Source organism: Panthera onca, chromosome E1 (assembly GCF_046562875.1).
Source record: "Panthera onca isolate mPanOnc1 chromosome E1, mPanOnc1 haplotype 2, whole genome shotgun sequence".
Lineage (NCBI taxonomy): Eukaryota > Metazoa > Chordata > Mammalia > Carnivora > Felidae > Panthera > Panthera onca.
In genome coordinates, this window is record NC_138352.1 from 32154425 (window position 1) to 32167637 (window position 13213).

At 42.8% G+C, this 13213-nt stretch overlaps 2 protein-coding genes across 4 annotated transcripts in view; one reads left to right on the top strand and one right to left on the bottom strand.

The window, feature by feature from the left end:
• The window catches only part of RPA1 (replication protein A1), a 74640-nt gene extending 70969 nt beyond the window's left edge, over window positions 1–3671 (bottom strand). The window contains exon 1 of the mRNA XM_078437588.2: window positions 3516–3671. Coding sequence (XP_078293714.1) covers window positions 3516–3548 — 33 coding nt within the window. The 5' untranslated portion in view covers window positions 3549–3671. The remainder of the gene's footprint in view (window positions 1–3515) is intronic.
• Window positions 3672–3799: 128 nt separating this feature from the next.
• Window positions 3800–13213, top strand: part of SMYD4 (SET and MYND domain containing 4) — a 69178-nt gene continuing 59764 nt past the window's right edge. For 2 of the 3 annotated variants that reach the window (XM_078437586.2, XM_060646927.3), the window contains exons 1-2: window positions 3800–4053; window positions 5175–5320. In XM_078437586.2, coding sequence (XP_078293712.2) covers window positions 5187–5320 — 134 coding nt within the window. In that variant the 5' untranslated portion in view covers window positions 3800–4053; window positions 5175–5186. The remainder of the gene's footprint in view (window positions 4054–5174; window positions 5321–13213) is intronic. The other variant, XM_060646926.3, reaches the window with a different exon arrangement.

Below are 13213 nucleotides of genomic sequence, written 5' to 3' on the forward strand. Positions count from 1 at the left end.
AAAAATACAAAGCAACAGAATGTAGTAGTCAAGGGCACATCCATCCAAATATTCACCCCATTGACAAATTATTTAACCTCTCTGCACTTTAATTTCAGTGCAGATGCAGGTAATTATAAAAATCTACCTTATGGGGTTACTGTAAGTACTGAGTATTATACATAAAGTATCTGGCACAATGGAAATGGCAAAAATATTAGTTCCCTTCTCCTTTCCTTATATTACCCAGTAACTTAAGATACAAACGCTATTTATCCTGTTTACCACAGTAGTTACATGCATAATCTCTTTTTTTATGATGTTAGCTCTTGCCCCAAATGTCTCTCCTATTTATGTGTCAGTTGCATACCCTTTGGGCCGGTGTCTTTTGAACTAAAATGATACTGCTTGCTTTAGCTGATAATCAGAGTTGGCAAAGGTGCTCCACACTCAGTCACCACAAACACAAAAATTTTGTCGGGTTACCTGGGTGGCTCAGTCAGTTAAGCGTCTGACTCTTGATTTCAGCTTAGGTCATGATCTCAGTTTGTGAGTTCAAGTCCCACATCAGGCTCTGCACTGACAGCAGGGAGCCTGCTTGGTATTCTCTCTCCCGATCTCTCTGCCCCTCTCCAGTTCATACATAAGTGCACAATCTCTCTAAATAAATAAACAAATAAGTTAATAAACTGAAATTAAAAAATTTTTCTTCTTGGGGCGTCTGGGTGGCTCAGTTGGTTAAGCATCTGACTTCAGCTCAGGTCATGATCTCATGGTCTGTGAGTTTGAGCCCTGCGTCAGGCTCTCTGCTGTCGGCATAGAGCCCATTTCAGATCTTCTGTGTCCCCTGCCCCATCTCCCCCTCCCCCACTGGTTCTATCTCTCTCCCTCCCTCCCTCTCAAAAGTAAATAAATAGGGGCACCTGGGTGCCTCAGTCGGTCAAGGGTCCAACTTCGGCTCAGGTCATGATCTCCCGGTCTATGAGTTCAAGCCCCACGTTGGGCTCTCTGCTGTCAGCTCAGAGACTTCATATCCTCTGTCCCCCTCTCTCTCTTCCCCTCCCCCGCTCGTTCTCCCTATCTCTCTCAAAATAAATAAATAAACTTTAAAAAAACCCACAGGTACTTTAAAATAATAATATTTTCTCTGACATAGGCCATAGCAACATCTTGCTGGCTATGTCTCATGAGGCAAGAGAAAGAAAAGCAAAAATAAACTATTGGGACTACATCAAAACAAAAAGTTCCTGCCCAGCTAAGGAAACAACAAAACTAAAAGGCAACCTACTGAATTGGAGAAGATATTTGCAAATGACATCCAATAAAGGCTTAGTATCCAAAGTATATAAAAAACTGACACAACTCAACACCAAAACCCAAATAATCCAATTAAAAAATGGGCAGAAGATATGGACAGACGTTTCTCCAAGGAAGACATACAGATGGCCAACGTGCAAAAATGCTTAGTATTACTCATCATCAGGTTAATGCAAATTAAAACCACACTGAGATATCACCTCACACCTGGATGAGGATAAGGTGAGAAAGGAATCCTCATGCACTGTTGGTGGGAATGCAAACTGCTGCAGCCACTATGGAAAACAGTATGAAAGTTAAAATAGAACTACCTTAGGATCCAGTAATGGCACTACTGGGTAGTTACCCAAAAAATATGAAAACACTAATTCAAAAGGATATATGAACCCCATGTTTACTGCAGCATTATTTACAATGGTCAAATTATGGAAACAGCCCAAGTGTCCATTGGTAAATGAATGGATAAAGAAGATACGGTACGTATATATATGATGGAATATTATTCAGCCATAAAAAAAGAATGAAATCTTGCCATCTGCAACAACATGGATGGAGCTAGACGGTATAATGCTAGGCGAAATAAGTCAGTCAGAGAAAGACAAATACCATACAATTTCACTCATGTAGAACTTAAGAAACAAAACAAATGAGCAAATGAAACAAAGAGGAAGAGAAAGAGAAAGAGAGAGAGACACAGAGAGAGAGAGACAGACAAACCAAGAAACAGGCTCTTAATTATAGAGAACTGACAGTTACCAGAGAGGAGGTGGGGGGGGGGGGATGAAATAGGTGATGGGGATTAAGAGTGCATTTATCATGATGAGCACTGAGTAATGTATAGAATTGTTGAATCACTATATTGTACACCTAAAACTAATAGAAGTATGTTAACTACACTAGAATTAAAATTAAAAAAAAAACTTTTTAAAAGCTGGAAAGGAAGCAAGAACAAGAGGGAATATGCAATGATGGGAATGGGGGGGGGGGGGTACACTGGGTGGAAGTGAGTAGTCCAGGCAAGAAATGATGATGCCAGGGTGGATGAAAGAGAAGTAGATGTATTTAAGAGAAATGTGTGGAGGTAAAACCAAATTCGGTGATGGACTGGACATCTAAAGTGATGGGAGTCTGCAAGAAGAATGATTCCACAATTTCGGGCTAGCATCTTAGTGGATAATGGTGCCATTCATCCCTATAGGGAACACCAAGAGGCCCCAACTTACTAAAATAATGGATCTACTTTGAGATATGTTGAACTTAAAATCTCTTTGAGGTATCGGGTGGGCAGACAGAAAATAGAGGTTTGTCTTTCAGATAAAGGTGGCTCCAGAGGTGCCTGGGTGGCTCTGTTAGGCAACTTACTCTTCGTTAAGTCACAACTCACAACTTGTGAGTCCAGGCCCCGCATGAGCCCTGCATAGGGCTCTGTGCTGACAGCCCAGAGCCTACTTGGGATTCTCTGTCTCTCTCCCTCTCTGCCCCTCTCCCGCTAGCGTTCTGTCTCTCAAAAATAAATAAACAAAAAGTTTTAAAAGGTGGTTCCGGACAAAGACACTTGTGTGCAACTGACATATAGATGGTAATGGTATGTCTTGGTAGAAGAGGGCCTAGAACATAACCTTGAGTAAACAACCTACAATGAGGGACCTGCAAACAAGACGAGGAAAGATCGGGCAAGCCAAGCCAAAAAAGCCAAAACATTAAGTTAAGAAGTAATGCTCAACACACTCAAACGCTGCTGAGAACTCTGTTGGTTAAGTTGAAAACTGAAAAGTGGCTGTTAAATTTAACAACTAGGAGGCACTGTTAACTTCAGCCAGCGTTCTTTCTATAGCGATCGAAGGGAACGATGGATTGGAGTCTGTTAATGGGTTAACCCGAGGTGTGCTGAAACGACAACTCTCGAGAAGTTTGCTGTGGACAAGGGGAGGGAAGGAGACAGAGACTAGCCAAAGGAGGGAGATGGGGGACAAACAAGTTCATTTTGCTTCGTTTTCTTAAGTACAAAAAACACGGGCATATTTAAAAGAGGACAGGAAAACTCCTTCGAGGAGAAAGTGATGATTTTAGGGAGTCACCCGACGGTTTCCTGTCCCACCCCCGTTATCTTCTCCCGCGTTCTCTACCCATAGCCTCCAGCCTCTCTCGCCTTCTCCACCCCGACACGGCCAGGGCCCACAGCTACCCCGCGGCCCGCTGGCCCGCAGGCGTCTCCTCACCGCAATGGCCCCCTCGCTCAGGTGGCCCCCCATGCCTCCGCCGCACCAACTCCCGCGCTCCGGATCCTCCGCAGCCCCTGTTTCACTCCCGGGGCCCCGCGCGCTCCAAAGCTATTGGGCCAAGGAGCTACAGGCACCACCCCCGCTTTCCGACATGCGCAGGGCACGGAGGCGGGCTTAAGGGCGGAGCAGCCACCGCGTTGGCCGAGGAGCTGCGAGCAGCCCACGTGACACGCCTGAGCACTGGTTCAGGACCTAGTCTCCCAAGCGGCCTAGGGGCGGGGCCTGGGCCGCGGGGCGCGCGGAGGATGACGCGAGCGCTAACCAAGAGCGCGAGGTGCAGTTCCGGAAGCTTGCCAAGAGGCTTCTCGGTGGAAAGCCTGGCTCGGCCTTTGGCGGGCCGACTGGAAGAGAGAGCTGTTCCCTGATAACCCTGCTGCTGGCCATAGTCAAGCAGTAACTTGACTACTTTCTCAACCCAGGGCGGAGCTCCCGCCGGTGCTAGACCTTGAGCTTGGCACAGTGGGGATCTCTGAAGGTAAATAGAATCCAGTCCCTGCCCTCAGAGGAGAGTATGGTCTGTCCAGGGAGTTACCACAGTGAGGGGTCCTCACTCCAAGTAGACATGATATGGGCCTCAGGAGAGACACAAAGTGTGCTGCGATCACAGATGGAAAATCAGGGAAGGCTTCCCAAAGGAGGTGCCATTCAAACTGAGCCCTGAAGGGTGTGTGCAGGTTTGTCAGGTGGACTGTAAGTGAGGATAAGGATGCGCCTGGATGAATGCGAAGCCTATGCACAAACTAGAGAGGTGAATAGCCTGGCAAGCTGGGGATAGCTTTAAGTAGCTCAGGATAGTGGGTTACAGAGGAAGATGACTTAGGCATTAGAAAATGAGCCAGGGGTAGGGGTGCCTGGGTGGCTCAGTCAGTTAAGCATCTGACTCTTGATTTTGGCCCAGGTCATGATCTATCTATCTCACAGTTGGTGAGTTCAAGCCGTTTGTCAAGCGCCTCGCTGACAGTATTGAACCTGCTTGGGAGTCTCTGCCCCTCGCCTCCTCGCTCTTTCAAAATAAATAAATAAATTTTGAAAAAAAGGAAGAAAACAAGCCCCAGGTCAAATAGTGAAGGATTTGTACTGGGCTTCCCTAAATGCTTGGAGGAGCATTGATTAATTTAAGGCAGAGGATGGACATCTGTCTCAATATGAAGGATGAATTGAATTTAGAAAGCCGGGTAGGGGACTGAGGGCATGGAAACTAGTTACGCCAGACAAGAGATGGTGAGGACTTGAACTAAAGGAATGACCTGGGGATTGAAAGAAAAAAGCTGAACTATACATAGAAACATTTGTTAATTTAATAGTTGCTGAGGGGAGAGAAAAACCTGGGATGTCTCAGTTTCTGACTTGAGCATCTTGGGAGATGGAGGTCTAAGAGGCAAGCGTCCTTTGTGGAACAAAGTAGGCCTTCAATAAATATTTCTGAATAAAAGGATGTTCAGTGTGAGAGAATATAGATCCTCAGCATGTAAAGTACAGAAAAAGACCACAAGAATTGATTTGGTTGTTTCCCATTTGCTTGAGTGAAATCTTGATTTTTCTAGGATTGTGCATTTGTAGAAATCTGAATTCTTTATTTTCTTATTCATTTTATAGACCTAAAGTAGGATGGATCTGCCTGTGGATGAGTGGAAATCATATGTATTTCAGAAGTGGTCTTTGCTCCCGAAGTCCATTCAGGTCACAATCTCTACCGCAGAGACTTTGAGCGATATCTTTCTTCACTCCTCTTTGCTTCTTCAGTAAGTGAATGAAAGCTTTAACCAGGGAAATGTTGGCCTCGAAAATGTTCTCTTTTGCCATTTTCTCTCAATTTCTATCTCTTTTTCATGGAAGGATTAAGTTCAGATTTTTTACATTTTGGAGCATTCAGCAGTTCTTGCTATTTCCAGTTTTCCCTCACCTACCGTTATAGAACAGACAAGATAGCTTTTTTGGTGTTTTGGTTTCAGTAAGCAATGCCGTGCTGTGGAAAGTAGGCTGTGAACTTTGCCATCTCCCAAAAGATATAGTGGAGATTTACTAGCTGCATATAGAAATTTATAAGCGCTCACATTTAGAAAGGACTTTAGGAGTCATATATTCAAACTCTCTTGACTACCATCCTCAATAAGAAATTCTATTTTATATCATAACCTAGTACATACATATGTATACAGAAAATTACAACAAGAGTTTCCCAAAACTTCATTCAGCGAATTTTTATTGATCACCTGTTTTGTGTCAGACACTGTGCTATATGCTTAGTGAACAAAAAATACATCAATGAGGGGTGCCTGGCTGGCTCAGTCAGTAGAGCATGTGACTCTTAATCTCAAGGTCATTCAAGCTCCACATTGGGCAGTAGAGCTTACTTTAAAAAAGGAGGAGGGGGGGTGGTGTGCGGGCCTGGGTGGCTCAGTCGGTTGAGCATCCGACTTCAGCTCAGGTCATGATCTCACGGTTTGTGAGTTCAAGCCCTGCACTGGGCTCTGTGCTGACAGCTCAGAGCCTGGAGCCTGCTTTGGACTCTGTGTCTCCCTCTCTCTCTGCCCCTCCCCTGTTTATGTTCTGTCTCTCTCTCTCTCTCTCTCAAAAATAAATAACCATTAAAAATTATTTTTAAATAAATAAAATTTATTTAAAAAAAAATTTTTTAACGGTTATTTATTTTTGAGAAGAGAGAGACAGAGCATGAGCAGGGGAGGAGAGAGAAAGAGGGAGACACAGAATCTGAAACAGGCTCCAGGCTCTGAGCTGTCAGCACAGAGCCCGATGCGGGGCTCGAACTCCCGGACCGCGAGATCATGACTTGAGCTGAAGTAGGACGCTTAACTGACTGAGGCGCCACCCAGGCGCCCCTAAATAAATAAAATTTAAAAAGGGGGGTGCCTGGGTGGCTCAGTCAGGTAGGCAACAGACTCTTGATTGTGCAGAGGCTGCTTAGAATTCTCTCTCCCTCTCTGCCCCCCCACCACGTGCACATGCTCACTCTCTCTCAAAATAAATAAATAAACTTAAAGAAAAAAAAGAAAAGACCCTTACCACTTAAAAAGAAAGAAAGAAAAATACATTAGTGAATCCAAAATAGACACAGAGCCTTACCCTTGAGGAGCATAATTGTGGCAAGGAGAGACAGACAATAAACATAAATAAGCACATATAAGGATATAGTATGTTAAAGGTGCTAAGTATAGTAGAAAAAAAAAACAAAAATAGAACAAGATAAGGGAAATAGGCAGTGCCAGGAGTGAGAGTGCAGGTTGTGGTATTAAACAGTGTGATCAGGGGCACCTGGGTGACTAAGTCAGTTAAGTGTCCGACTTTGGCTCAGGTCATGATCTCACTGTTTATGAGTTCGAGCCTCTCATCAGGCTCTGTGCTGACAGTGCGGAACCTGCTTGGGATCCTGTCTCTCTCTGACCCTCCCCCATTTGTGCTCACTCTTTCTCTCTTTCAAAAATAAATGAATAAACTTAAAAAAAAAAACACCTCTGAATAGTGTGATCAGATATGGTCTCATTGAAAAAGTGGAAGTTGAGCAAAGTCTTGGAGATACAGGAGTTAACAAATTAGATATTTGAGAGAAGAGTACTCCAGACAGAGATCCCAAGGTGGGATGTGTCTGGCATGTTTAAGCAACAGCAAGAAGACTAGTGTGCATGAACAGAGTAAACCAGAGGGGGAGGAGCAGGAAATAATATCAAAGAGGTAATGAGACATGCATGGGGGTTGGGGGACAGCAAGTGGTACAAGTCATGTTGGCCCTCTTACGTGCCTTTTCTTTTTACTCTGAGTAGGAAATTATTGCAAGGCGTGGTAGGCAGACTTCTAAAGATGATGCCCCCTCCCCCTCCCCAACACTCCCAAGTCAGTTGACCTTGATACACAATTATCTGAGTGGGTCTGACCTAATCAGGTGACCCCTCTAAAAGCAGAGCGTTTTTCCCAGCTAGTAGCATAAAGGAACATCAAAAAGATTCAAACCATGAGATACGCATGTGCTTTTAATGACTTTAAAGATGGAGGGGGACCACATGACAAGGAATGCAGGCAGCCTCTTCAAGCTAAGAGTAGTTCCTGGCTGATAGCCAGCAAGGAAGTGAGGACCTCAGACTTACAACTGGAAAGAACTGGCTTGATTTCAGCCTTGTGAAACCCTATTCAGAGAACTCAGCCAGACTCACCTGCACTTCTGATCAACAGACTGTGAGGATAATAAACGGGTGTTCTAAGCTGCTGAAGTTGTGGTAATTTGTTACCCAACAGTAGAAAACTAATTCCCAGGGTTTTGAGAGAACGATATGATTTGATTATATTTTAAAGCAGGGGTCAGCAAACTACAGCCTGCAGGGTAAATCCGTCCTGCTGCCTGTTTTTATATGACCATCAACTAAGAATGGTTTTTACAGATAAGCATTTACAGTTGATTTGATGATTTGGGAACACTGGCTTTGAATCCCAATTAAGTAAAATTCATTAAAAAAAAATCCATTCTCATTAGTAGACCTATATTACGCAGGGTGCCTGGCCTGCTCAGTCAGAAGAACTTGTGACTCTTGATGTTGGGAAGGGCGGCCAGAGGATGGGGGGGAACCAACTTAAAAAAAAAGTAGACTGGTATTACAAGACATTATACTCAATTATTTTTTAAGTTGTATCAATAAAAATTTTATAGAAATTTGTTTTCTCTTTTCTTATAGAACTACCTCTGTAAGAGCCTCAATTTTACCTCTTGGCCCACAAAACCTAAATATTTACTCTCAGACTCTCCACAAAGTTTGCTAACTCCTGTTTCAAGGGATTACTCTGACCACAGTGTTGAGGATAGACTATAGGACAAGCAAGGGTGGAATTAGAGAAACCTGTTGGGAGGCTGTCGCATTAATCCAGGTGAAAAATGAGGTGACGATAATTTGGACTAGGGTGGTGGTGGTGGGGTTGACGAGAAATGGTTGGATTCTGAAAGTAGACTTCATAGCATTCCTTGAAAGATGGAATGTGATATATTAGAGGATGAGAGAAGTAAAAAGTGACTCTAGGGATTTAGGCCTAAGAAAGATGAAATTACCATCACCTGGGAAGACTGCTTTGGAACAGTTTTGGAAAAGAAGATCAGGGGTTCCTAGTTCAGTTTGAGATGTCTAGTAGACATCCAGGTGGAGGTGTCTAAGTCAGCACAACATTTAGGAGAGAGCGCTGGGCTGGAGATAGAAATTTGGGAGTCATACATGGTATTTTGAGCTGCAGACTGGGTAAGTTCACCATGGTAGAGAGTATAAATGCTTACTGCGTATGATGTACCTTGATATTTTCCTTTCTATTTATCTCATTTAAAAAATACTAATCAAGGGGCGCCTGGGTGGCTCAGTCGGTTAAGCGGCCAACTTCGGCTCAGGTCATGATCTCAAGGTCCATGAGTTCAAGCCCTGCGTCGGGCTCTGTGCTGACAGCTCAGAGCCTGGAGCCTGTTTCAGATTCTGTGTCTCCCTCTCTCTGACCCTCCCCCATTCACGCTGTGTCTCTCTCTGTCTCAAAAATAAATAAACGTTAAAAAAAAAATTAAAAAAAAAAATACTAATCAAGACCCACTAAACTGATTTCATGACCCACTGAGTCATGACCTACAGTTTGAAAAATAATGTCTAAATCTTTATGGGATCTGTGGATTCCTTCTACAGAGTTTCTAAAAATGATAGACAACTATTGATGAAAATAGTAATGGTAGCAGAGTTATCCCAAGGTAGTTGGATATGGCTTACTAACACCAAGATGTCCTAATCCACAAGAATCATTTGAAGTTTTGGTGCATGGAAAGGAATATAAATGAAGAGGGTTTGCTTGGTCATTTACTATTGGAGTTCCTCAAGACTCCAACCTAGGCTCTTTTTCCTTTCCACTCTGTATCCTCAACTGATACAGTCTCATGTACACCCATGACATCAGTTACCTCCTCTGTATGTTGATTATCCTTAAAATTTTATGTCCAGCCCTCACCTCCCTTCTGAGACTCAAATCTCTAAATCCAGCTGACTACTTAAAAGTCCTAAAGATACTTAAAATTGAACATATCCAGGGGCACCTGGGTGGCTCAGTTGGTTGAGCGCCTGACTCTTGATTTTGGCTCAGGTCATAATCTCATGGGTTTGTGAGTTCAAGCCCCATGTGGGTCTCCACACTAAGCATAGAGCCTGCTTGGGATTCTCTCTCTGCCTCTTTCTCTCCCCCCGCCCCCCATCTCTGACTCTTTTTCTCTCTCTCGCTGAAAAAAAAAAATTCAACATATTCAAAATCAAACTCACAGTCCCTTCCAGTGGTCCCTATCTTAGTGAATTGGCACTACCTTACTTCAGTTCTTAAAGCTAAGAACCTATGAACCATTCTATATTTAAAAATAACTCATGGCAGGGAGGGGCATCTGGCTGGTTCAGTTGGTGCAACCTGCAAATCTTAATCTCGGGGTTGTGAGTTTGAGCCCCGTGTTGGGTATAGTGATTAATTAAAAATAAAAACTTTATGGGGGCGCCTGGGTGGCTCAGTCGGTTAAGCGTCTGACTTCAGCTCAGGTCACGATCTCGCGGTCCGTGAGTTCGAGCCCTGCCTCGGGCTCTGGGCTGATGGCTCGGAGCCTGGAGCCTGCTTCCGATTCTGTGTCTCCCTCTCTCTCTGCCCCTCCCCCGTTCATGCTCTGTCTCTCTCTCTCTCTCAAAAATAAATAAACGTTAAAAAAATTTTTTTTAAATAAAAAAATAAAAACTTTAAAAAATTGTTTTTTTAAATAGATAAATACAACTCACAGGGCTCCTGGCTGGCTCAGCTGGTAGAACATGTGACCTTGATCTTGGGGTTGTAAGTTTGAGCCCCATGTTGGATGTAGATTTACTTAAAAATAAAACCTTTAAAAAAATAAATACATAAATAAAAACAAAATCTTAAAAAAAAACAAAAACAAAAAAATAGCTCATGAGGGGTGTCTTGCTGGCTCAGTCAGTAGAGCATGCAACTCTTGATCCCAGGGTTGTGAATTCAAGACCTACATTGGGTGTAGAGATTACTAAAAAATAATAATAATAAATAAGGTTTTAAAAAATAATTAAATTAAATATAAAATAAGAACTCATGATCACATGATAGTAGTACAAATGGAAAGATGGGCAAATGGAGGTAAATTGTTGTAAGGTTCTTCTATTGTTTGGGAAATGGCAAAAGTACTAACTGAAGATAGTAAATAACTCAGGGATTCATTTTTTAATCTCCAAGATAACCACAAAACAAATATTTAAACATTTATAATAAGAGGTGCCTGGGTGGCTCAGTTGATTTAACTTCTGACTCTTAATTTCATCTCAGGTCATGATCCCAGGGTCATTGGATCGAGCCCTGCACTGGGCTCCATGCTGAGCCTAGAGTCTGCTTGGGATTCTCTCTCTCTCTCTCTCTCTCTCTCTCTCTCTTCCCCCTCTGCTCATGCGCTCTCCCTCTCTCAAAAAAACAAAAAACTGTGATAATCTCCCTCTTTGCCTGTGTGGTATATATAATACTACATCCCAAAGTTGTCTGCATCCTAATTCCTGGAATTTGTGAATGTGTTAGGTTACATGGTAAGGAGAAATTAAGTTTGCAGATGGAATTAAGGTTGCTAACGAGCCAGTTTTAAGATAGGCAGAGTAGCCTGGATTACCCATTAGCCCAGTGTAATCACAAGAATCCTTGAAAGTGGAGAAAGGAAGCAGAAGAGTCCGAGGGAGATATAACTATGAAAGAATTGTCAAGAGAGATGCAGGATTGCCGGTTTTGAAGGTAAAGAAAGAGAGCCACGAGCCAAAGAATGTAGGCAGCTTCTAGAAACTGGAAAAGGTGAGGCCACAGAGCCTCCCCTGGAGCCAGAAAGCAACATGTCTTTACCAACACCTTGATTTTAGCCTACTGAGACCCATGTCAGAACTGTAAGAGAACACATTTTTGTTTGTATCAAGCCACTAATTTTGTAGGAATTTGTTACAGCAGTGACAAAAAACCAACACGTTCCCTTTACCTCCCTAATCCAAATTACTATCAGTAGCTAGAATACTACCAACTGGTTCCCCAAATGCATACTTGCCTCCCTCCAAACTATTTCCTACACCACAACAGAAATCCTTTTTCAAAACACAAATCAGATTATATTGCTCTCACTTAAAATCTTTCAGGAGTTTCTTTCGCTCTTACAATAAAGACTAAAATTCTCAACCTAATGTAGCCAGTAAGACATTGCAGTCTGCCCATTGCCCGTGGCCTCCTCTTACCACACTCCTATTTCCAGCATATTGTTGACCTTCTTTCAGTTCTTTTTTCTTAATTTTTTTTTCAACGTTCATTTATCTTTGAGACAGAGAGAGACAGAGTATGAACGGGGGAGGGGCAGAGAGAGAGGGAGACAGAATCTGAAGCAGGCTCCAGGCTCCGAGCCATCAGCCCAGAGCCCGACGCAGGGCTCGAACTCACGAACCGTGAGATCGTGACCTGAGCTGAAGTCGGACGCTCAACCGACTGAGCCACCCAGGCGCCCCATGACCTTCTTTCAGTTCTTAATGTACACTGTGCTTCTTGTCACGTGGCCTTTACTTCCTGTATCTCTTCTGCCTGAAATGCTTTCCCTGGCTTCTCTCTACTCCTCCGCACCCTAATTAAGTTCTACTTATCCTTCAGGGTCAGCCAGATCTTTCCTCAAGAAAGCCTCCTGAGTCCCAGCTTAGTATATATTAACAACGTCACGTAGCTTTCCTTTCCAGGTTCATGTAATCATTTGATTGACGTCTGTCTTCACTATAGACTATAAACTCCATGAGGGCAAAGATGTTGTCTGTGTTTGTCTTTGTGTAGACAAGAGCAGTGCTGTGTCAAAACAAAACAAAACAAAAAAGGCATTTAATAAATACTGATTGAATGTCAATCTGGAAATATGTCTAAAGCTCTTCACCAACTGGCACGTATTTATGCTCAATAGGACTCATACATGAGAGCCTCATATACATGTAGATACATAAACACATACCTTTCACGTTCAATGTTAATGTCTTTATCTTTGTGCCAACAACTGCCGATAGTCTGGCACATAGCGGGCACTCAGATTTTAGTTGAATGAAATGATGAGTGCAGTGTTGAGCCTGGGCCAGTTCAGGTACTAACCAGGTACAATTAGCGTTTTACCTGTTTTGGGGTGGTTTTTTTTTGATACTTGTTTTTCTTTATGATAAATGCTGACAAGATGCAAATTCATTCTCATCGTGTTTGAAATGATATTTAATGAAGTTTAACGGGAAGGTTTCCCCTTTACCGTCTCTTCATTCAATTCTACAGAAACAGCCACAGTTTATTGGAATTTTCTGGTCCTTTTTGTGTATTCTCATACAATTGTAGATATATCTACATTTCTTTTTCTTTATTCTGTCATATTATGTGCTTTGTTCTAGGAGGTTTTCTCCGATGTCACACCTTAATCTTTCTAGCAACCGCATGATATTGCTTATGTAGTTATACCACAATGTAGTTATTCTTTTCCCTGTTGAGGGGCAATTACATTATTTCCAAGTTGTTGCATTTTTACTGTTACAAACAATGCTGCAGTAAGCAACTTTTTTGTATGTTTTTGTACACATATATTCTTAGAAGATAAA